Source organism: Rattus norvegicus, chromosome 3 (assembly GCF_036323735.1).
Source record: "Rattus norvegicus strain BN/NHsdMcwi chromosome 3, GRCr8, whole genome shotgun sequence".
Taxonomy (NCBI): Eukaryota; Metazoa; Chordata; class Mammalia; order Rodentia; family Muridae; genus Rattus; species Rattus norvegicus.
In genome coordinates this window covers 95,210,210-95,233,596 of record NC_086021.1, presented here as the reverse complement: position 1 = coordinate 95,233,596, position 23,387 = coordinate 95,210,210, and the positions used below count along the sequence as shown (strand labels likewise).

Genomic DNA, 23,387 nt, shown 5'->3' with positions numbered 1-23,387 from the left:
AGGTATGTGCGTGGTTTTTTATAGTTGGAAGAGAAAGAGGATTAGTAGTAATGGGGGTTATAAGAGAGAAGTATTAGTGGTCAATATTATAATAATTCTATGAATATATATATGAACTTGTCTAAAATTAAACATAAAATGTACTTCTTTAATATAAATTCCTTTATAGGTTTTCTCAAAGTAATGCATGGTAAAAATGTATTGAAAAATTCCTTGTGACTGAAGGAAGTTTTTGTTTGTGTTTTTTTTTTTTTTTTTGAGCGTCGTTTTAATATAAGATAGTAAATTCGTTGCGAAATTACAACGTGGTCCAAATATGTTCTAAAGTGCTCACTAACCTCAATGAATTCAATTACAATAAGAAAAAGTCTGGAAGTTTTTGTTAATTCAGCACATAAACACTGTTTTCCATATATTATTAAACAGGGTTTGAGGGTTTGTTCCTGAACCATGATGAGAACATTGTTAAATAGAATTCATAGAAAAAATTAAAAGCATAACCTAATATTGGAGGTGCTTATAAGTATTGTTAACCAGTTGATGAAGGGACAAGGTATACAGAACTATAACTTGGAATCTCAAGGGGCAGAAAATTCCCAAACCCTTTGGGTATTCAGAATCAATCTCATAGATTCATGATGTCTCAGAGAAACATATTTAAATTCTAGTAGCAGTGTAGGAGGAACTTTGACTTTTTTCATTTTTCTATTACTTGGAGATCATGATGAATACAGTACTTGTGAAGCAGAAATATTACCCATTCTCTTTGTTAGCCCTGTCCTTCTTTCGCATAGAAGTAGACTGCCAGCAGAGTATTTTTGGTCACCACTGAATATATGCAGTTGAGATTAGAAGATGGCTGTCCTGTCATCAATCTTTTTATTTTTAGAAAACTTAGCCATGGGACAGCATATAAGGTACAATTTTCATCTTCATAAATGATTTTAAATTGTGATCAAGTGACATTTGGATGTTGTGATTAGCAAACTGTAAATATTTTGTGTCATAAATGTGAAATGTGGAGTGTTTTTTCTTTCTCTCTTTCTTTCTCTCTCTCTCTCTTTCTTTCTTTCTTTCTTTCTTTCTTTCTTTCTTTCTTTCTTTCTTTCTTTCTTTCTTTCTTTTTTTTTTCCTGGAGCTGAGGACCGAACCCAGGGCCCTACGCTTTCTAGGCAAGCACTCTATCACTGAGCTAAATCCCGAACCCCAAATGTGGGTTTTTTATTTTACTATTTTTTATTAGTTATTTTATTTACATTTGTAGTGTTGTCTCTCTTCCCAGATTCTCCTCCACAAATTTCCCATCCCATCCCCTTCCCCATTGCCTCTATGAGGGTACTCCTCCATCCAACCCACCCACCCACCCACCCACCTCATCCTCACAAGAATTTTATAAACTCTGGTGCACAAATTCCATACCCAGTAGAGTTGTATGATTAAAGTTAACGAAATAAAAGCAGATAAAATGATTCATGAGAAGCCTAGAAAGCATCACTTCAGATATAAGAATGGTTTGGTACACGTGCCCAGAGAACTCAGCAGGAGTTTTTAAATTACAAATGCCTTCCCTTCCATCCCCTTCCTCCTTTTGTCTTCCCTTTCCTCCAAGGCAGAGCATTTTAAATTCAATCATTTTAAATGTATTTCTTCAATTTAATGAAATTTAATGAAAAAATGTTCTTAACCTCTAAGAAAAATATTCAAGCTAGTTTTCATTATTTTTGACATACTCTAAGGCAAATTGTCCTAGTATGATTTTATTTTCACAAATTACATTTTATTTGTGAAAATTTTAAATTAATTCAATATTAATGACTAGGGTTTCATATTTATATTTTTATAATTGTTTTTATATTTTAGATATTGGCTGAAAACTTTGAAAAATAAAAATAATTTTGCAAATGTATTAAATATATTGAATCAGGAATTTCGTTAAATTGGTAAAGTTTTTTTTAAATGTCATTTAAAGAGGTATCTTAGAATATAGTGTTTAAGATTTTTCCTTTAAGAAGAAAACATTTTTGTTATTTTGTCTTTTTTTTTTTCAGGAGCTGAGGACCGAACCCAGGGTCTTATGCTTGCTAGGCAAGTGCTCTATTACTGAGCTAAATCCCCAACACAAAAGAAAACATTTTTAATAATTCAAATTTTCATCTAAGTTTGTGTATGCAAACACTGATATCCTTTGTATTTAGAGTTTGTATAATATGTTTATAAAAATAATGTTTTGGGTAGCTGTAGCATAAGTTTGGAGTCCCAGCACTGGGAGATGAAAGGAGGATCAGGAGTTCAAAGTCATTCTAGGTCACATGATGAGTTTGAGTCAAGGCTGTTGCTATATCAGATGTTGCCAATCTCTCACCAAAACAGTGAATTAACATCTTGTCTTAAATGGACCAACATGATTCATGTATGACATTTTGCTTCTATTCGTGTTATACATAAAACTGTTTTTGCTAACTTTTATTAAGTATATATCAGTTATTCTTAGAGAATTTCATGTATGTATAAAATATATTCTGGACATATCTGTCTCTTGTTCTCAACCCTCACACTAGACCCAGACACACTAAAAAGCAGAAGTTGAGTAATGTTTCAAAATATTCATTTCACAATTTATTTGATCTACATTTAAATTCATGCATTTAATACATTATACAAATTTATATTAACTATAGATATCTTAATGTTAACTACATAACATGTTTTATTCAATTTAGCTGAGCTCTCAACTATTAAGAAGATAATACCTCCTAGTAGATGTCCTGGACCTCAGACTCTTACAAATTTTCTGCCCCACTCTCTGCAGTGCTAACTGAATCTTGGGTCTATGAGTTGTATTATAATATATTACAACGTATTATGTTGTAGACATTGACTTTTTAACTTGCATCCATATGTTGCACAGACAATTGTGATTTTGTTTACACTATAGTTTGTGTTATATCAAGTAACATCTAAAAGCATCACCATGTGACCATTAACTGTAAGTCCATTAGACTCTTCTCATTATGGATGTATCAATGTATATTTGCAAATAGCATTATTGGGAAAATAATACTGACATTTTGTCTAGTACTGCTGGCCACGCTAAGTAGAACAAGAAAATGAAGCTAAGAGTTACTTAATTTTCAAGATCAACATGAGGTCTGTTTTTCTTGGAACATCCTGTTCAGTTTGGCTTTCTTTGTACGACAAAACTCTCTGGTTTATGGATACTTATGATTGTGCATGAGGGATATCATACTACAACATTGATCTTTTGATATAAAACTTGATATTTATATTCTTATATATTAAGAAGATTAAAAATTATTGTACATTGAAACAACCTGTTCTTTCAACAATTTATTCTCTCATACAATACAATTCATCCTGAAAACAGTTTCCCCTCCCTCCACTCCTTTCATTTGCACAACCCAAGACCTTATCTTATAGAATCCCATCAAACTATAGCTATTGGGAGGAATGCTTAGTTTAATTTTGATATTTCATGCATGGATGATGCTATCTCCTTATTCATGCAAGTTATTTATCCTGCTTTAGCTTTGAATAACAACTAGTAAATATATTATGTAACAATATATAATTCTACAGTGATCTTAGCATATTGTAAATGATGGCTGTTTAGTGACCCTACGTGGTCCATTTTCTACTGCTCTTTGTTTAGGATGCTATTCGTCATAGTTGGCTTTCATTTGGGAATTGCTAAGGAGCTCGCATGCTGGTGAAAAAGTGGCCTAAGAATATCAAGAGAAATGGTGTTTTACAATAAACTTGTACATATCCTTGTGTTAGAAATTAATATGTAGAATCCTGTCTGTTCATTGAAATTTACAAGCAATAAACCTGCCCAATACTTAGTTATTTGTACATACTCTTAAGTCTTTTACTCACAGATTTTAACAGCGGATGTAAATATTGATTTACATACCTATTTATGTATATATGTATATATTCATATGCAAATAATATTTTACTGATAAATTTTGATTGTGTGTACAGAAGATGACTGTGACATCCTGGTACTGTAATATTTATGTAAGTGATTCATGGAAGCTCCTTCTCTGATTAATGCAGCTGTGTTTTCAAATGAATTAATTATATCTACCAGTGTAATAAAATGCTAACATGAGAAACTTTTTGACATTTTCAAATTTGACCTTCTTTGTCATCCTAAAATATCATCAGGTAAGTTTGTAGTAGATTTGTATAAATTTAAACTGTATATTTATTTAATTTATACTAATTCAAATGAGGTGAGATTATGTAAATGTCCCATAAGTATCAAGGCTATAAATTACAATGAATTATTTCTTTTCTTCAGTTATGTGGTTTTCTACAATTGTAAGTTGGTGGTGACTTTATTCTCTTCTGATTCTCCTTTTTATACTCAATTGCTTTAAGCAAGATGTTACACTCCCATTTGGACAAAGAAGATAATGTCATCCCTTAATAGAGAAAGGGACCCTGTTGCAAGGCTATCTCTACTCATATGTTCTTTTTGAGAAAGAAATGTTTGCTTGACCCTGTTGATCCTTAGATCAGTTCTGGTGCCTCTTAAAATCCAAATTATGCTTCAGTTGTTTCTTTAAACTGATGACCTGTAGTTACACCTTTTGTACCAATAAAAAAAATACAACATTAACTTCTGACACTATTGACTACCAGATTGAGTTCTGAGTAAAGACTTTTTATGTATTCTTTCAACTAGCTGTCATGACAACAGCATCATTTTTCTGAAGTTCTGGTCACATTTTAAAATGATGTTCTAAAAGTGAAATTTCAACTCTTTTTAACAGATATGTCACATGTAGTGTTATTTTTTTATGTTATATGAAGAATAGATTCATTCTTATGAAATTCTAGTTCAATTCATACTTTGAAACACAATTTCAAAGTAGCCACGGTTTCCAAATATACCATAAAAACATTTTACCTGTCCTTTTGCTGGTGAAAAGGCAGTGCTATAATCAGTCATTCTGTACTCTACATCTGATCCTCAATCCATACAGAGGGGGCCATGAAGAATAAAGTGTGGTCTTTGGTTCATAATTAGGATACAGACTCAAATGTCTTTCAATGTTTTATTTTAATAATCCACTAGAGTAAGACAATTTGAAGATGAATTATTTTATTCTATAGCCCAATTAGATGTATTCCTGCACCAACATTAAACATGTGGCAATTTCAAATATTTAAAGTATTTTTCTACCTCAATTTTATATAAAAATCAACAATACCCTCAAAATATCTATAATATACTGTTTAAATAGTAAAATAATAAATGAAGACAATTTTATACAAGGATGCATCAGCTAGTTAATAGTAATAGTATAATTTTGCATTTAGTATAATCATTTTTTCACAAATACAGATATAGATGAACAGAATTTTCTTTCACTGTATTTTTGAAAATCATGCAAAACCAGAGCTTTGTCACTGAGTTCTTACTCCTGGGACTTTCACAGAATCCAAAGGTTCAGAAAATAGTATTTGTTGTATTTTTCTTTGTCTACATTGGAACATTTGGGAGCAACATGACAATTGTGGTTACAATCATAAATAGCCGTGCACTTCTGGGTTCCCCTATGTACTTCTTTCTGGCATTCCTGTCCTTCCTGGATGCATGCATTTCCTCTGTCATCACACCAAAGATAACTGTGGACTTGCTTTATGAGAGGAGAACCATTTCTTTTGATGGTTGCATGGCACAAGTCTTTGCTGTGCACTTCTTTACTGGAGTAGAGGTGATTATCCTGATAACCATGGCCTATGACCGTTATGTGGCCATCTGCAAGCCCTTGCTCTACTCTTCCATTATGAACAGGAGACTCTGTGCAATTCTGGTGGGGATAGCCTGGGCAGGGGGCTTCTTGCATTCTACCATACAAATTATCTTCATTTTATATCTGCCCTTTTGTGGCCCAAATGTCATTGATCACTTCTTGTGTGACTTGTTCCCATTACTAAAGCTTGCCTGCACTGACACACATATTTTTGTCATTTTGGTGTTTGCCAACAGTGGCTCTATCTGCATCATCATCTTTTCCTTGTTGCTTGTTTCCTATGGTGTCATCTTGTTCTCTTTGAGAGCCCACAGTTCTGAAGGAAGACATAAAGCGCTCTCTACCTGCGGATCCCACATTACTGTGGTGGTTTTGTTCTTTGTGCCGTGCATATTAATATATGCAAGGCCTGCATCTGCCTTCTTCTCTGAAAAAAATGTGTTTTTATTTGCTACCATCCTGACACCATTGCTAAATCCTATGATTTACACTTTCAGGAATAAGGAAATGAAGAATGCCATAAGGAAAATGTGGAAGAGATTGATGTTGGATTATGGTATATCTTAAGATATTAAGTCATTACACTTGGTAGATGGTTCAGTGGGTAAGGGAACTTCCTGTGTATGCATGAGGTACTGATTTCAGATTCTCAGCCTTATGTGAAAGCCAAACATGTTATCACAACTGAAACACAGTACTGATGATGTGGACACAGTTTCCAGGGGACTTACTGGACTTTATTTAAAGAAATCTAAACGTTCAGATATAAACTTTATCTCAGAGAAATAATATATTAGAGATTAATTTTAGATACTTAATTTGCTTCTTTGGACTCTTCTCTCATGCTTAGGGATATGTACATTCCCCTCCACCATTGCACATACACACATGCATACACACACAGACGCACACATACATGCATGCACACACACATGTATGCATATACACACACACGCATACATGCACACACACACACACACACGCACAAACACATATGGGAAGAATTACATAATTATATTGTGGTAAGTTAATATATAAAGAAATAAGGAGTCAATATTTACTATATTAATATTTAAAAATTATTCATTCTTTTGAAGGAGATAGCACCATTTTATAGAAAACGTATTAACAATAAGATTTGAAAATTGATTGATGATACTTTCACCCTGAGTTGACTTCTAAGCATTGTCAATGAAAAATAAAACCAGTTCAAATTTAACACTCCATAAATTTAAAAACAAAACAAACTAAAAAGAAGAAATTTAGCTATAAGTATGCTTGCCATTCAATATTTGCTTTAAAAAATATCAGTAGAAAAATATGTATGTTTAAAAATAGAAATGAAAGAAAAATACTAAAAATATCTTGCCATACATCATTGTGATCATCAGAACCTTGAAGTGTAAAGAAAGGGAAGTAAACAGAATCTGTAATCTAGGTGGTCTGTATCCTTTGAATTTAATAATTAAGTTCATCCATTAACATTTATATGCAATTTGAGTTACTTTTTCAATTTCTTGACGTATAAAATATGATTGTAAACTTTACTATGGTTGAGTTTCTCCTGTGAATATCGGATTTCAGTAGATTCTGTGGCCTAACCATGGAGAAATACCTAATGACTTCTACAATTGAAGCCCAATCAAAGTATTGAATATTACTTTTCTGGAAGCAATGGGCCTAAGATACTGATAAATTGAGCACATATTTCTCACCTCTTACACAGCGAATAGAAATCAGAGAAATCATAGTTAACAGTAAATTTCAAAAGAGTAAAACATTTTAATTTGTTAATTTTAATTTTCATAATTTTATATGTTCAAGTGAAAAATATATCTAGATAATTAGTAAAAGACCATTGAAAAGGAATAGTATAAAAGCAGAAAATAGGGGTGCTATGAAATGCTCTCTTCTGAAAATAGCATGCCTATTGCATATATGAACTCATGGTAGCTGTGGTCACTTATACAAGTCTTACACAAGGTCAAACCAACTGAGTGTTCTATTGATGCGTAGGAGGAAAGGTTCCTGAAACCTTACATTTATCTGAGGAGATATTGGCTGTTGATGGTATATGGGGCAAGAAGAGCTATTTTTCTTTTTCCTTTCCAGTTGCAACAAACATTTAATATCTGTGGAGTATTTTTTAAGCAGGAAAATGCATTTTTTTCTTTTTTAGTAATTAATCATTTGATTTGTTTACATTTCAAATGTTATCCCCTTCCCTGAATCCCCTCTATGAACCTTTCACTGCATCCGCCTCCCCTTTGCCCCTTAGAAGGTACTCCCTCAACCAACTTTCATTTCACTTCTCTATCATCCCCCTTCTCTGTGGCATCGAGCCTCCACAGGACCAAGTGCCTGCCCTCCCACTGATGCCAGATGAGGCAGTCCTTTGCTACATATGAATCAGGAGCCATGGACCTGCTCTTTGGTTAGTGGTTTGGTCCCTGGGAGCTCTGAAGTGTCTGGTTAATTGATACTGTTGTTCTTCCTAAAGGGTTGCAATCCCCTTCAGCCCCATCAGTCCTTCCCCTAGCTCTTCCATTAGGGTCTCTGGGTTCAGCCTAATGGTTGGCTGTGAGTATCTGCATCTGACTTAGTCAGGTGCTGGTAGAACCTCTCAGAGGACAGCCATACCAGGTTTTTGTGCAAGCTCATCTTAGCATCAGCAATAATGTCGGGGTCTGGTGTCTGCACATGAGTTGGATCCCTAGGTGGGGTGGTGTTTGAATAGCCTTTTCTTCTTATTTTTGTACCGGCATTTCCTTTAGACAGAGACAATTGCGGTTTAAAACATTTTAGATGGGCGTGTGGCTCCATCTCTCCACGATGGCCTCAGGTATGAGGGCCATGTCTGGCTACTGGAAGTGGGCTCTTTAGGGTCTAGCTCCCTGCTAGTATGTATTTCTGCTAATGTCCTCTCTATTGGATACTGGAAGCCTCTCACATCCCTGAAGTCTGAAACTTTCTAGTGGCTCCTCAATTTCCCCATCCACACTGCTAATATTCATTTTCCTGACCCTTTGGACTTCTCTACTGTCTCTTTCTATACCTGGTTCTGCCCCCTCCCCCTTTTTCCTTCCACTCTCTTCTCCCACCCAGGTTCCTCCTTCATTTGGACTCCCATGATTATTATGTTACCCCTTCTAAGTGGATTTGAAGCATCCACACTGGCCTTCCTTCTTGTTAGTCTTCCTGTGGTCTTTGAGTTGTATCTTGAATATTGTGAGTTTTTGGGCTAATATCCACTTATCAGTGAGTACATACAATGTATGTCCTTTTAGGTCTGGTTTATCACACTCAGGATGATATTTTCTAGTTCCATCTAGCTATACTACTTCTGGGAACATACCCAGAACATTCTTCAACATATAACAAGGACACATGCTCTACTCTATTCATAAATCTTATTTATACTAAGCAGAAGCTGGAAACTACTCAGATATCCCTCAACAAAAGAATACGTAGACAAAATGTAGTATATTTATACAATGCCATACTATTCAGCTATTAAAAATGATGACTTCATGAACTTTGTAGTCAAATCAATGAAGCTACTTTTCTTTAGAGTGTGATAACTGATATTTTTTCTATGTTTCAGTTGATGACCACATGGTCATGCACTTATAGGTAGCACTAATTACAATAATTTGGACAAACAAATAGCTATAAAATGAAGGCATGAAGTTTGGAGGAAGACATAAGAAAGTTCAAGGGGGAGTGAAAGCTGTATATGATAAATGAACATTTTTTATCTGTATGTATTTTAATAATAATAAATAAAATAAATATTTAAAAGTTCTTTATTGTATATTCCAGAACCATAACTCGTATACATATCTTCAATTGGAAAGTTTGTGAAGGATTACAATTTGAGTTTAAAACTTGGTCTGAACCAAGTGTACCGCCTACATCAGACTGAATTTGTAACAAAAGTTTTCAAACATGCTAAGATACTGCCCTTACATAATTTTCTTGCTTACCATCTGCCTATTTCATAGCTTCAACTACTTTTGATTTCATTTTTTAAGAAAAACTTTGCCTACACATATGACCTGTTTTTCAATTGTGATGTTTAAAAACATACACCATATATATTATATTTAAAACCTGCCAAGTCTAATAATATATGTGTGTGTGTGTCTGTGTGTGTGTGTCTGTGTGTGTGTTTGTGTGTGTGTGTGTGTGTGTGTGTGTGTGTGTTTGTGTGTTTGAGGTTGAACCTTTGGGGTTAGATAACAAATCAGCAAGTTAAATTCCTGGAGAATACTGATCAACTGTCTCAGCAGCCATTGGTTATCTGTAGCTCTTCATCTCGGGGTATGACCTTAAGAGATTTTACCCATCTATATTGACATATCAACTGGTTTTGTCATATAATTATTGTTAGAAATAATTTTTATTGGGTATTTTATTTATTTACATTTGAATTGTTATCCCCTTTCCCAGTTACCTCTCTGCAAATATCCTATCTCATCCCTCCTCACCCTGCTTCTATGAGGGTTCTCCCCCGTCCACCTACTCCCTCCTCCCTGCCCTGACATTCCTTTCCATTGGGGCATTGAGCTTTTACAGTACCAAGAGCCTCCCCTCCCATTGATGCCATATAAGACTATCCTCTGCTACATATGCAGTTGGAGCCATGAGTCTCTCCATGTGCACTCTTTGGTTGTTGACAGCTCTAAGATCTCTGGGGGGGGGGGTCTGGTTGGTTTATATTGTTGTTCTTCCTATGGGTTGAAACACCTTCACCTCCTTCAGACCTTTATCTAACTCCTCCATTGGTGTCCCAGGGCTCAGTCTAAAGGTTGGTTGCGAGCATCTGCCTCTGTATTTGTCAACCTCTGGCAGAGTCTCAGGGGACAGCTATATCAGCCCCTTATTCTAGTAAAATCTAAGGTGAATTACAGGTTTCACTTCGATGACAATACTTGGCTCAAAATGCTGATATTGTCAGTCTTGTTTTCCTACTCTGTGAAGAAGCAATACATTCCAATGAAAGCATCTAGTAGATTCTTTAACATTCCAATTTTTGTTGATTTTAATATTCTTAAATTCATAATAAAACTTTATTTCACTTATTTAACTTTTTTGCTTGACAGTTTCATATAATGAATTTTAGTCAATTTTACACATTATTCTCCTTTTTCTTTCTCACTTTCCCTTCTAATAAAACCCGTATTTTCAACAAATCCACCTCTTTTTCTCATGTATTTTCTTTTCTTTTTCTTTTTTTTTTTTTTGGTTCTTTTTTTTCGGAGCTGGGGACCGAACCCAGGGCCTTGTGCTTCCTAGGCAAGCGCTCTACCACTGAGCTAAATCCCCAACCCCTCTCGTTTATTTTCTATGGGACTCAGTGAGTATAAAGAGTTTCTTGCCAGAGTATGAGTGGAGAGTTAGCAAAAAAAGCTCGAATTACCCAAAATGCAATCCACAGACCACAGGAAGCTCAAGAAGAAGGATGACCAAAATGTGGATGCTACCACTCCTTCTTAAAAGGGGAAAAATATCCATAGGAAGGGATATGGAAGCAAAGTTTAGAGCAGTGACTCAAGGAATGACCTTTCAGAGTGCCCACATGTGGCCTATATATAAACAACCACCAAATCTAGGTAAGATTGATGAAGCTAAAAAATGAATGCTGAAAATGACCGGATATAGATCTCTCCTGAGAGACACACCCAGAACATGTCCAATACAGAGGTCAATGTTAGCAGCAAACCATCAAACTGAGAACAGGACTTCCTTGGGGGGAATTAGAGGAAGTACTGAAAGAGTTGAAGGAGCTTGCAACCCTGTAAAAACAATAATGCCAAACAACCAGAGCTTCCATGTACTAAACCACTACTGAACGACTGACCTAGAGCTCCAACTGCATATGTAGCAGAGAATAGCCTTGTTTTGGCACCAGTGGAAGGGGAAGCCCTTGGTCCTGCCAAGGTTGGACCCCCAGTGCAGGGGAATATGGGGGTGGGCAATAAGCGGGATGTATGGGGGTAATACCTATGTGGGTGAGGGAGAGGGGAGGGGATGGGCAGAAAACCAGGAGGGGCATAAGAACATTTGAAATGTAAGTAAAGAAATATATCTAATAAAAAATTTAAAAAAATAAGGTAATATGGTAACACTGCTACATTATGCCTACTAGGCTAGCAAATACTACCAGGAAAAGAAAAATAATCCCAAATTAGCTAGATATTTGTGTATTTCTCTTATAAGGGGAATATCAAATGTCTTCAACAGGCTCTCTACCTGGATTGTAGCAAACTTTATCAAAGCACTCAACATTATCAAAATGTAAAGGTATCATTGTTTATTACTTTTCAATAAATGAGACCAAATATCTGACAGACACTACTTGAGGGATGAAATATTATTTTATCTCGGTCCACAGTTTAGTGAAGTTCTTTGATAGTGGTAGGATTTGGATGCTTCAGAAAGTGAGGCCTAGCTAGCCGAAGTAGACTGCTACTGACAGGCAACTGAAGTCTATACAGGACCCCTGGCTTCCAGGGAGCCTTTTTTTTTTTTCTTTCTGATTGGCTGTGTCACAACAGCTATATGCTCACTGCTTTCTCCAGCTATGGTACAGTTTGAGGAGGTTGTGGAACCTTAAGGAAATGAGTACTGGCTAAGGGGAGCAGGCAACCTCAAGCATGTTTCCTGGCTTTGGTGATATTGATGTCTGTTTTCTTGCCTACCATGATGTGGATGTGATCCGGGTCACACATCACCCTAACATGGTTTTCTGCAGAGTGCATGGGGACCAACCAATTATGGATTGAGATAAAATAAATACCTCTGACTCTCTCCAGCCTGCCATCCTTAACAGGGGCACCTGTTCCTGGGGGCACAGCTCCTGGTGGCACAGAGCACGCAGGCAGTGCAGAAAGCAGCAGGAGGAGGAAGAGCAGAGCAGGTCAGAGGACCAGAAGCTTCGCGGCACACCTGGTGGTGAGTATCCCTAGGAAGAAGAGAAGGCAAGGATAGGCCCAGGAGTAATGGCGTCCAAAGTCAAACAAGTCATATTGGATCTCACTGTGGAGAAAGCTAAGAAAAACAAAAAAGGGTGGAAAGGCCTCCAAACAAAGTGAAGAAGAATCCCACCATCTGGAAGAGGTTGAAAACAAGAAGCCTGGTGTGATATCAGAAGGAAAGTCAGGAGACCTGTGCCAAACTCTCTATGGGCCATACCTAAAAGGCATGTTGATCACAGTGAAGGGGGAAAAGAGGTTGAGAGATTCGTAGGGCAGGTGATGGAAGCCAAGAGAAAGTCTAAGGAGCAACAGATGAGGCCTTCCAAGCATTTCTGAACCCTGGACCTGACAATCATTACGATTTTGCCTCATACCTTGAAATCTAAGGTTTTCTCTGGGCTCATAAAATAGCCACTGTTTTAGAAGCTTGTATTTCATGGGGTATTTTCTCTGTAAACTTTTGGCGTTTCCACTTAACGATTTCTAGGTAAACATTGTTTAATTGTTGCATTGAATTCTAAACATTCCTATCACCATGGCAATTTAACCCATTTTAGAAAAAGAAATCTTTTTCGTAATTTGAAATTAATAAAGCAAATTTAAAAAGAAAAAAAGCACACAAATATAATCTCACATCCAAATACGAATATAACAGGAAGCAGCAATCACTATTCCTTAATATCTCTCAAAATCAATGGACTCAACTCCCCAATAAAAGGACATAGATTAACAAACTGGATATGCAATGAGGAGCCTGCATTCTACTGCCTAGAAGAAATAGACCTCAGAGACAAAGACAGAAACTACCTCAGAGTGAAAGGCTGGAAAACAACTTTCCAAGCAAATGGTCTGAATAAGCAAGCTGGAGTAGCCATTCTAATATCGAATAAAATCAATTTCCAACTAAAAGTCATCAAAAAAGATAAGGAAGGACACTTCATATTCATCAAAGGAAAAATCCACCAAGTTGAACTCTCAATCCTAAATATCTATGCCCCAAATACAAGGACACCTACATACATAAAAGAAACCTTACTAAAGATCAAAACACACATTGCACCTCACACAATAATAGTAGGAGACTTCAACACCCCACTCTCATCAATGGACAGATCATGGAAACAGAAATTAAACAGAGACATAGATAGAGTAAGAGAAGTCATGAAAAAAATGTACTTAACTGCAGGGAGCTGCGACGTGCCACGCCTCAAAGATGTCGCTGGTTTCCACCTTCCACCCTCCCAAAGGTGAGTGCTCCTTGTAGTAAACAAGTCCTTATTTGGCTATGCCTGCGTGGCTTGCTAGCTTCCGCATAGTGACAGCCTATCTGTATGACCCACGTGGCTTGCTAGGATTGGCCAGTGCTAGCTATTTGAGTGTGGTGTGGGGGTTCCCCAGGGTCAGAAGATTGTATCAAGGTTCCTGAGTAAATTGCTTGAAGAAGATCTCCTCTGGTAGTGTCTTCCTTGGTGGTTGAGGTTGGGCGCGGCAAGTGGTGGCCGTACGGGGAACTCCTGAGATCAGAACTTCTTGCAGTCAGGGCAGTGCTGGAAAGTTCCCAAGGTAAGGTGGGACCATAAGGACCATGGGAAATAAGCGGCTATAAAGTCTCAGGGTAGTGAACAAGTAAAGTTCGAGGTAGCAGTGAACCAAAAGTAAAGTTCGTGGCAGCGGCGAACTGAAAGTAGCAAGACGCGTGGTGAATTTAACCATAGCAGCATAGAAAGTTTTTGTCATGGGGACCTCACAGTCTCATCCAATTTTTCTGGCTCTTCAAGAGCTGTTTGAGCGAAAGAAACTAAAAATAAAAAGGAGCACCATAGAGAGATTTCTGAGCAAATGCGATGCCATTGCACCCTGGTTCCCAGTCTCTGGTAATCTTACTGTGGCAAGTTGGGAAAAATTAGGGAAAGACCTTGATTTTGCCTGGGAACAGGGGATTCTTCCTGGGAACAGGATCTGGGGTCCTTCCAGTGTGGCGCTTAGTGTGTAGTTGCCTTGAGGATCAAAAATGTTGTCAGGCAGCTATAGAGAAGGGGCAAGCTGCCCTAGAAATGCTTCAAGAGGAGAGGTCAGAAAAGCAGGGAAGCGCAAAGGAGACAGACTCAGAAAAGACAGATACAGAGGAGGAAACAGACGAAACATATTCAGAAGAAGAGTTACAAGAGTTGATAGATCAAATGTGGAAACAGTCTCTAAGGAATAGACCGAAAAAGAAAAGGAAAAAGCCTAAAATGGCAGAGGAACCTCCTGGGAGGTTCCCCTCTACTCCTCCTCCCTGCAATGTTGTAGAGGGAGGAAGTAGAGTTTCGGGTAGTACATTTTGCCCAGAAGTGTGGAAGGCAGTCCGCACAGAACTACATCTGGCTAATCCTGTTTATGTGGATGCTAATCAACAAAGGAATCATGAGCCTTTAGACTTTAAGGTGATCAAGTCCCTGGCAGAATCAGTCAGGACATGTGGCATTACGGCCTCATTTACCATAGCTCAGGTTGAGGCCTTACACAGATTTTTCATGACTCCTAATAATTGGACCAACCTGGTGCGAGTGTGTCTCAGCCCAGGGCAGTATCTAGATTGGAGAGCTTTTCTAATTGAATATGCCAAAGAACAGGCTGCTGCCAATTTGGCAGCAGGAGATTAGAGGGTAAAGGATTGATTAATACTCCTGAAAAGGTACAAAATGGCAATCTTGTAAATTATTTAGGAGCAAAAGTAAGCCCTTATACCATTATCCCCCAGAAGGTTGACTTGAGGAAAGATAACCTTAAGACTCTTAATGATTTTCAAAAATTATTGGGAGATATTAATTGGGTCAGATCTTATTTAAAATTACCAAATTATGAATTAAAACCATTGTATAATACTTCAGTTGGAGATTCGGCCTTGGATTTTCCTAGACAATTGACTGATGAAGCAAGGGAAGCTTTAAAGAAGGTTGAAAAAGGATTACAAGGCACAATTTTACATCAATGGAAGGAGGATACAGACATTGTGCTATGCATTCTAGCCACCTACATGCAGCCTACAGGATTGTTGTGGCAAGATGGCCCTCTGCTTTGGGTTTATCCCAGAGCTTCTCCAGCTAGATCAGTAGAGTATTATCCAACAGCCGTTGCAGGATTAGCCCTGAATGGGATCCAACAGTGCATACAATTTTTTGGTATCTCAATCATAGTGCCCTATACAGGTCAGCAGATGAAGATCTTGTGTGGCACTGTGGATGATTGGGCTATATTACGCTGTGGATTCCATGGAGAGATAGATAATCATTATCCAAAACACCCTTTGGTATCCTTCTTTAAGGAACATCCCATGATCTTTCCTAAGGTTACCTCCAGTGTTCCTTTACAGGGGGCGCCAAACATTTTTACAAATGGATCCAAAAATGGCTGTGGAGACTATATGGTTGGCCATCAAGAGCCAATTTTGTGTCAATATCAACCAGGCTCTCCACAAGTAATTGAACTCAAGATTGTGCTGGAAGTGTTTGAAAATTTTTCTTTTGCCTTTAATTTGCTCTCTGATTCATTATATGTTGTTAATGCAGTTAAGATATTAGAAGTGGCTGGCCCTATTCAAATTAGCAGCACGTTATGCCAGCTGCTGAAGGAACTTCAGGAATTGATCTGGAAAAGAGGTCACAAGTTTTTGTCCAACATATTAGAGCTCATACAGGTTTGCCTGGTCCTCTAAGTGAGGGAAATTATCTTGTGGATAGATGTACCCAAATGGAGTTTATCTTCTTAAGCTCATCATCATCATCATCTTGGATCAAGCCTGACAGTTTCATCAACAATTTCATGTGTCTACTAAAACCTTACAGCAGAAGTTTCATCTGTCTCGAGCAGATGCTCGACAGATAGTTTTAGGATGTCAACAGTGTATCACTTTCCATCATCCCCCTAGTGTGGGGGTTAATCCCAGGGGCTTACTGCCTTTAATGATTTGGCAAATGGATGTAAGTCACATATCTGGATTTGGGACTCTAAAGTACATTCATGTTTCTGTGGATACTTGTTCAGGTGTCATTCATGCTACCCCTATGAGTAGGGAAAAGGCACACAATGTTATTGGACACTGCCTAGAAGCCTGGGCTGCTTGGGGAAAGCCTCAACACTTAAAAACTGATAATGGCTCAGCATACACTGCCCAATCTTTCAAATCCTTTTGTAAACAGAAGGATGTGCAGTTGAACCATGGCCTGCCTTATAATCCCCAAGGACAAGGTATTGTTGAGCGAGCTCATCGTACATTAAAGGAATGCCTAATTAAACAAAAGGGGGGAATAGGCCATGGTAGAACCCCCAAGGAACAGATATCCTTGGCCCTTTTTACTCTTAATTTTTTTAATTTTGGATGATGATGGCCTTTCTGCCGCTGACCGACATCAGTGTCGGGCAGGCACATTGAAAGGTTATGTGAAATGGAAAGATGTGATCACTGGCTTATGGCCTGGGCCAGATCCTGTGTTGGCGTGGGTGAGAGGGTCTGTTTGTGTGTTTCCTCAGGACCGGCAAGATCCGTTGTGGGTCCCTGAAAGATTGACCAGGAGGTGCAACAAGAATGAAGATCCTGCTGTTGCTGACACTTCTCTGTGTGACCCAAATGCTGGTCCAAACGGAGCTCCGGTGGGGGATACTATCGGTGTTCCCGAGACTCATGCCAATACGTCATGACTTTTAAGCCCACTCCTCTAATTTATCTAAACAGTTGTCAAGTTATCTTTTAGGTAATTGGACTGGAGAATTCGATTTCTTAATGGATCAGTTACATGTAGCCATCGTGACCGTGAACTCCACATGTGTGGATGCTGGACTGGCTACGGGATTGTCTTCTTGGATTACTGCTGCTATGAATCATCTTAGAGAGTGGGTGGGTATGGGAGCCCTAGCTGGACTCTTGCTGCTGGTCTCCCTAGTGAGCCTGTGGAGTCTCTGTAGAATGAGGTTTGTTCAGAGGCGGCACGTGACTATGATGGTACAGGCATTTGCAGCCATTGAAGCAGGACAGTCCCCTCAAGCCTGGCTTACAATCATTCAGAAGACCTAGTTGCACCTCGCCCCTGAGTATGTGTGAGTGACCCTGCCCACTGACAGGCAACTTCCCTTCTACCTAAGGCATCAACCTTGTGGGCGAGAAGGTGTCCTGAGATGGGTTTAATGAAGGAATGAAACTAAGACGGGGCGGGGGGGGAGTCACCACGCTCAGAGGTGCCTTTACCTGCTTGATTAATTAAACAAGAACTGTAGGGAGCTGTGACGTGCCGCGCCTCAAAGATGGCACTGGTTTCCGCCTTCCACCCTCCCAAAAGTGAGTGCTCCTTGTAGTAAACAAGTCCTTATTTGGCTATGCCTACCTGGCTTGCTAGCTTCCCCATAGTGACAGCCTATCTGCATGACCCACGTGGCTTGCTAGGATTGGCCGGTGCTAGCTATTTAAGTGTGGTACGGGGGCTCCCCGGGGTCAGAAGATTGTATCAAGGTTCCTGTGTAAACTGCTTGAAGAAGAACTCCTCTGGTCATGTCTTCCTAGCTGGTCGAGGTTGGGCGCAGCACTTAACAGATATTTATAGAGCATTCTGCCCTAAAACAAAAGGATATACCTTCTTCTCACCACCGCATTGTACTTTCTCCAAAATTGACCATATAATTGGTTATAAAAAAGGTCTCAATAGATAGAGAAAGCTAGAAATAATCCCATATGTCCTATCAGACCACCGTGGGCTAAAACTGGTCTTCAACAACAATAAGGAAAGAACAACCACATATACATGGAGACTGAACAATGCTCTACTCAATGATATCCTGGTCAAGGAAGAAATAAAGAAAGAAATTAAAGACTTCTTAGAATTTAATGAAAATGAAGGTACAACATACCCAAACTTATGGGACACAATGAAAGCTGTGCTAAGAGGAAAACTCATACCTCTGAGTGCCTGCAGAAAGAAACAGGAGACAGCATACATCAGCAGCTGCACAGCACCCCTTAAAGATCTAGAACAAAAAGAAGCAAATACACCCAAGAGGAGTAAAAGGCAGGAAATAATCAGACTCAGAGCTGAAATCAACCAAGTAAAAACAAAAAGGACCATAGATAGAATCAACAGAATGAAAAGTTGGTTCTTTGAGAAAATCAACAAGATAGATAAACCCTTAGCCAGACTAACAAGAGGACACAGAGAGTGTGTCCAAATTAACAAAATCAGAAATGAAAAGGGAGACATAACTACAGAATCAGAGGAAATTAAAAATCATCAGAGCCCACTATAAAAGCCTATATTCAACAAAACTTGAAAATCTGCAGGAAATGGACAATTTCCGAGACAGATACCAGGTACCGAAGTTAGATCAGGAACAGATAAACCATTTAAACAACCGCATAACTCCTAAAGAAATAGAAGCAGTCATTAAAGGTCTCCCAACCAAAAAGAGCCCAGGTCCATATGGGTTCAGTACAGAATTCTATCAGACCTTCATAGAAGACCTCATACCAATATTATCCAAACTATTCCACAAAATTGAAACAGATGAAGCGATACGAAATTCCTTCTATGAAGCCACACTTACTCTTATACCTAAATCACACAAGACCCCACAAAGAAAGAGAACTTCAGACCAATTTCCCTTATCAATACCGATGCAAAAATATTCAATAAAATTGTGGCAAAATGAATCCAAGAGCACATCAAAACAGTCATCCAACATGATCAAGTAGGCTTCATCCAAGGCATGCAGGGAGGTTTAGTATAAGGAAAACCATCAACATAATCCACTATATAAACAAACTGAAAGATAAAAACCACATGATCATTTCATTAGACAGGGAGAAAGCATTTGACAAAATTCAACACCCTTTCATGATAAAAGTCCCGGAAAGAATAGGAATTCAAGGCCCATACATAAACATAGTAAAAGCCATATACAGCAAAACAGTAGCTAACATTAAGCTAAATGAAGAGAAAATTGAAGCAATCCCACTAAAATCAGGGTCTAGACAAGGCTGCCCACTCTCTCCCTACTTATTCAATATAGTTCTTGAATTTCTAGACAGAGCGATCAGACAACAAAAGGAGATCAAAGGGATATAGATTGGAAAAGAAGAAGTCAAAAATCACTATTTGCAGGTGATATGATAGTATATTTATGTGATCCGAAAAGTTCCACCAGAAAACTAGTAAACCTGATAAACACCTTCAGCAAAGTGGCTGGGTATAAAATTAACTCAAATAAATCAGTAGCCTTCCTCTACACAAAAGAGAAACAAGCTGAGCAAGAAATTAGGGAAGTGACTCCCTTCATAATATTCCCAATTAATATAAAATACCTCAGTGTGACTTTAACCAAGCAAGCAAAGATCTGTACGATAAGAACTTCAAGGCTCAGAAGAAAGAAATTGAAGAAGATCTCAGAAGATGGAAAGATCTCCCATGCTAATGGATTGGCAGAATTAATAGAGGAAAAATGGCCATTTTACCAAAAGCAATCTACGGATTCAATGCAATCCCCATCAAAATAACAATCCAATTCTTCAGAGAGTTAGACAGAGCAATTTGCAAATTCATCTGGAATAGCATAAATATCAACAATAAAAAGACTTCCAGGGGAATCACTATCCCTGAACTGAAGCAGTATTACAGAGCAATAGTGATGAAAACGGCATGGTATTTGTACAGAGACAGACAGATAGAGCAGTGGAATAGAATTGAAGACCCAGAAATGAACCCAAATACCTATGGTCACTTGATTTTTGACAAAGGAGCCAAAACCATCCTATGGGAAAAAAGGTAGCATTTTCAACAAATGGTGCTGGTTCAACTGGAGGTCAGCATGTAGAAGAATGCAGATTGATCCATGCTTATTTCCCTGTACAAAGCTTAAGTCGAAGTGGATCAAGGACCTCCACATCAAACCAGATACATTCAAACTAATAGAAGAAAACATCGGGAAGAATCTCGAACACATGGTCACTGGAAAAAAATTCCTGAACAAAAAACCAATGGCAAGATCAAGAATTGACAAATGGGATCTCATAAAACTGCAAAGCTTCTGTAAGGCAAAGGACAATGTTGTTAGAACAAAATGGCATCTAACAGATTTTGAAAAGATCTTTACCAATCCTACAATTGGTAGAGGGCTTATATCCAAAATATACAAAGAACTGAAGAAGTTAGACCGCAGGGAGACAAATAACCCTATTAAAAAATGGGGATCAGAGCTAAACAAAGAATTCACAGCTGAGGATTGCCGAATGGCTGAGAAACACCAAAAGAAATGTTCAACATTTTTAGTCATAAGGGAAATGCAAATCAAAACAACCCTGAAATTTTACCTCACACCAGTGAGAATGGGTAAGATCAAAAACTCAGGTGACAGCAAATTCTGTTGAGGATGTGGAGAAAGAGGAACACTCCTCCATTGTTGGTGGGATTGCAGACTGGTACAACCATTCTGGAAATCAGTTTGGAGTTTCCTCAGAAAATTGAACATTGATCAACCTGAGGAACCAGCTATACCTCTCTTGGGCATAAACCGAAAAGATGCCACAACATATAACAAAGACATATCCTCCACTATGTTCATAGCAGCCTTATTTATAATAGCCAGAAGCTGGCAAGAACCCAGATGCCCTTCAACAGAGGAATGGATACAGAAAATATGGTACATCTATACAATGGAATACTACTCAGCTATCAAAAACGATGACTTCATGAAATTCAAAGGCAAATGGATGGAACTGGAAAATATCATGGTGAGTGAGGTAACCCAATCACAGAAAAACACACATGGTATGCACAAATTGATAAGTGGATATTAGCTCAAATGCTCGAATTACCCTAGATGCACAGAACACATGAAACTCAAGAAGGATGACAAAATGTGAATGCTTCACTCCTTCTTTAAAAGGGGAACAAGAATACCCTTGGGAGGGAATAGGGAGGCAAAGTTTAGAACAGAGGCAGAAGGAACACCCATTGAGAGCCTGCCCCCCACATGTGGCCCATACATATACAGCCACCAAACTAGATAAGATGGATGAAGCAAAGAAGTGCAGGCTAACAGGAACCAGATGTAGATCTCTCCTGAGAGACACAGCCAGAATAGAGCAAATACACAGGCAAATGCCAGCATTAAACCACTGAACTGAGAACCGGACACCTGTTGAAGGAATCTTAGAAAGGACTGAAAGAGCTTGAAGGGGCTCGAGACCCCATATGAACAACAATGCCAACCAACCAGAGCTTTCAGGGACTAATCCACTACCCAAAGACTATACATGGACTGACCCTGGACTCCAACCTCATTGGTAGTAATGAATAGCCTAGTAAGAGCACCAGTGGAAGGGGAAGCCCTTGGTCCTGACAAGACTGAACCCCCAGTGAACATGATTGTTGGGGGTAGGGCGGTAATGGGGGGAGGATGGGGAGGGGAACACCCATAAAGAAGTGGAGGGGGAGGGGCTAGGGGGATGTTGGCCTGGAAACCGGGAAAAGGCATAACATTCGAAATGTAAATAAGAAATATCCAAGTTAATAAAGATGAAAAAAAATACCTCTGCGTTCAAGCCATGTCTGTCAGGTGTTTGGTCACATTTACGAAAAACTTATAAATGATTTTAAAGATTTTACATATTGAAGATACTTTCCTATTACCACGAAAAAGGTCTTCCATGGCCCCAGCTGCATACGTAGCAGAGGATGGCCTTGTTGGACATCAGTGGGAGGAGAGGCCCTTGATATAGCCAGGGCTTGATCCCCCAGAGTAGGGGAATGTTAGGGCAGGGAGGTGGGAAGGGGTGGGTTGATGTATGGGGGAACACCCTCACAGAAGAAAAAGGAGAGGGGATGGAATAGGGGGTTTATGGATGATAAACTGGGAAAAAGGGATAACATTTGAAATGTAAATAAAAAAATTCAATAAAAATAGAAGAGGAGGAAAAGGTCTTCACCAGATACCAAGTCAGCTAAGAACTTGTTATTAAACTTCTGAACTTCTAGAGCTAGTTGAAATAACAGTGTGCTGTTATCCTGTCCAAAAAAAAAAAAAAAAGACGACGAAGAAGAAGAAGATATAAAAGAAAAGAAAGTTATCTACAAGAGCAAGAACAATTTCTCAGTGACCACAACTATAAAGAAAGTGACACATTCCTCCAGAAATTATTAACTATCAATGGTTCCTTAGAGAAGAATAGGGTATCAAATAGATTGATCATATGTTCAGTCTTAGGTAGATCATATGCATATTTAGAAAGCAGTTTGAAAAGGAGACCACTTAGCAAAGTGATAGTATCAAGATTCTCTCTACAGGTATTGGGTTTGTGTGTGTGTGTGTGTGTGTGTGTGTGTGTGTGTGTGTGTGTGTGTGTGTGTGTGTGAAATTGTTTGTCCCTCAGTATCTCATGAAGATGAAAAGCAGGCAAGCATGCCAAAGACATATAAAGAATTTCTAACTGTTTCCTTGGAAAGAATGTGAGGAATTAAGATGTGGCTTCAGAACATTTGAACAAGTATTAGCATTTTGTAGGAACAAGTGCAAAACAAAGGTTTGTCTACTATCTGTCTGCCTTGTAAAAGGTCCTGATCCTTCCCTCCCTCTTTGCATAGTGGTTTTATTGCAG

The 23,387-nt window shown here is 38.3% G+C and overlaps 1 protein-coding gene and 1 pseudogene across 2 annotated transcripts; both read left to right on the top strand.

The window, feature by feature from the left end:
• Positions 1-5,420: 5,420 nt before the first annotated feature.
• Positions 5,421-6,991, top strand: Or4c108 (olfactory receptor family 4 subfamily C member 108). 2 transcript variants are annotated; one of them, XM_017591960.1, is made up of 2 exons: positions 5,421-6,334; positions 6,973-6,991. In XM_017591960.1, the coding sequence occupies exons 1-2, from the start codon at positions 5,421-5,423 to the stop codon at positions 6,989-6,991; spliced, it is 933 nt and encodes a 310-aa protein (XP_017447449.1). The 2 variants fall into 2 exon arrangements, with proteins under 2 accessions (XP_017447449.1, NP_001000634.1); NM_001000634.1 differs by lacking the exon at positions 6,973-6,991 and having other exon boundaries at positions 5,421-6,356.
• On the top strand, positions 12,678-13,375 carry Bex4-ps1 (brain expressed X-linked 4, pseudogene 1; annotated as a pseudogene).

What these genes read in the sequence shown, in the direction of transcription:
- Or4c108 (NM_001000634.1), top strand. Translation starts at nt 5,421, where the DNA reads ATGCAAAACCAGAGCTTTGTCACTGAGTTCTTACTCCTGGGACTTTCA.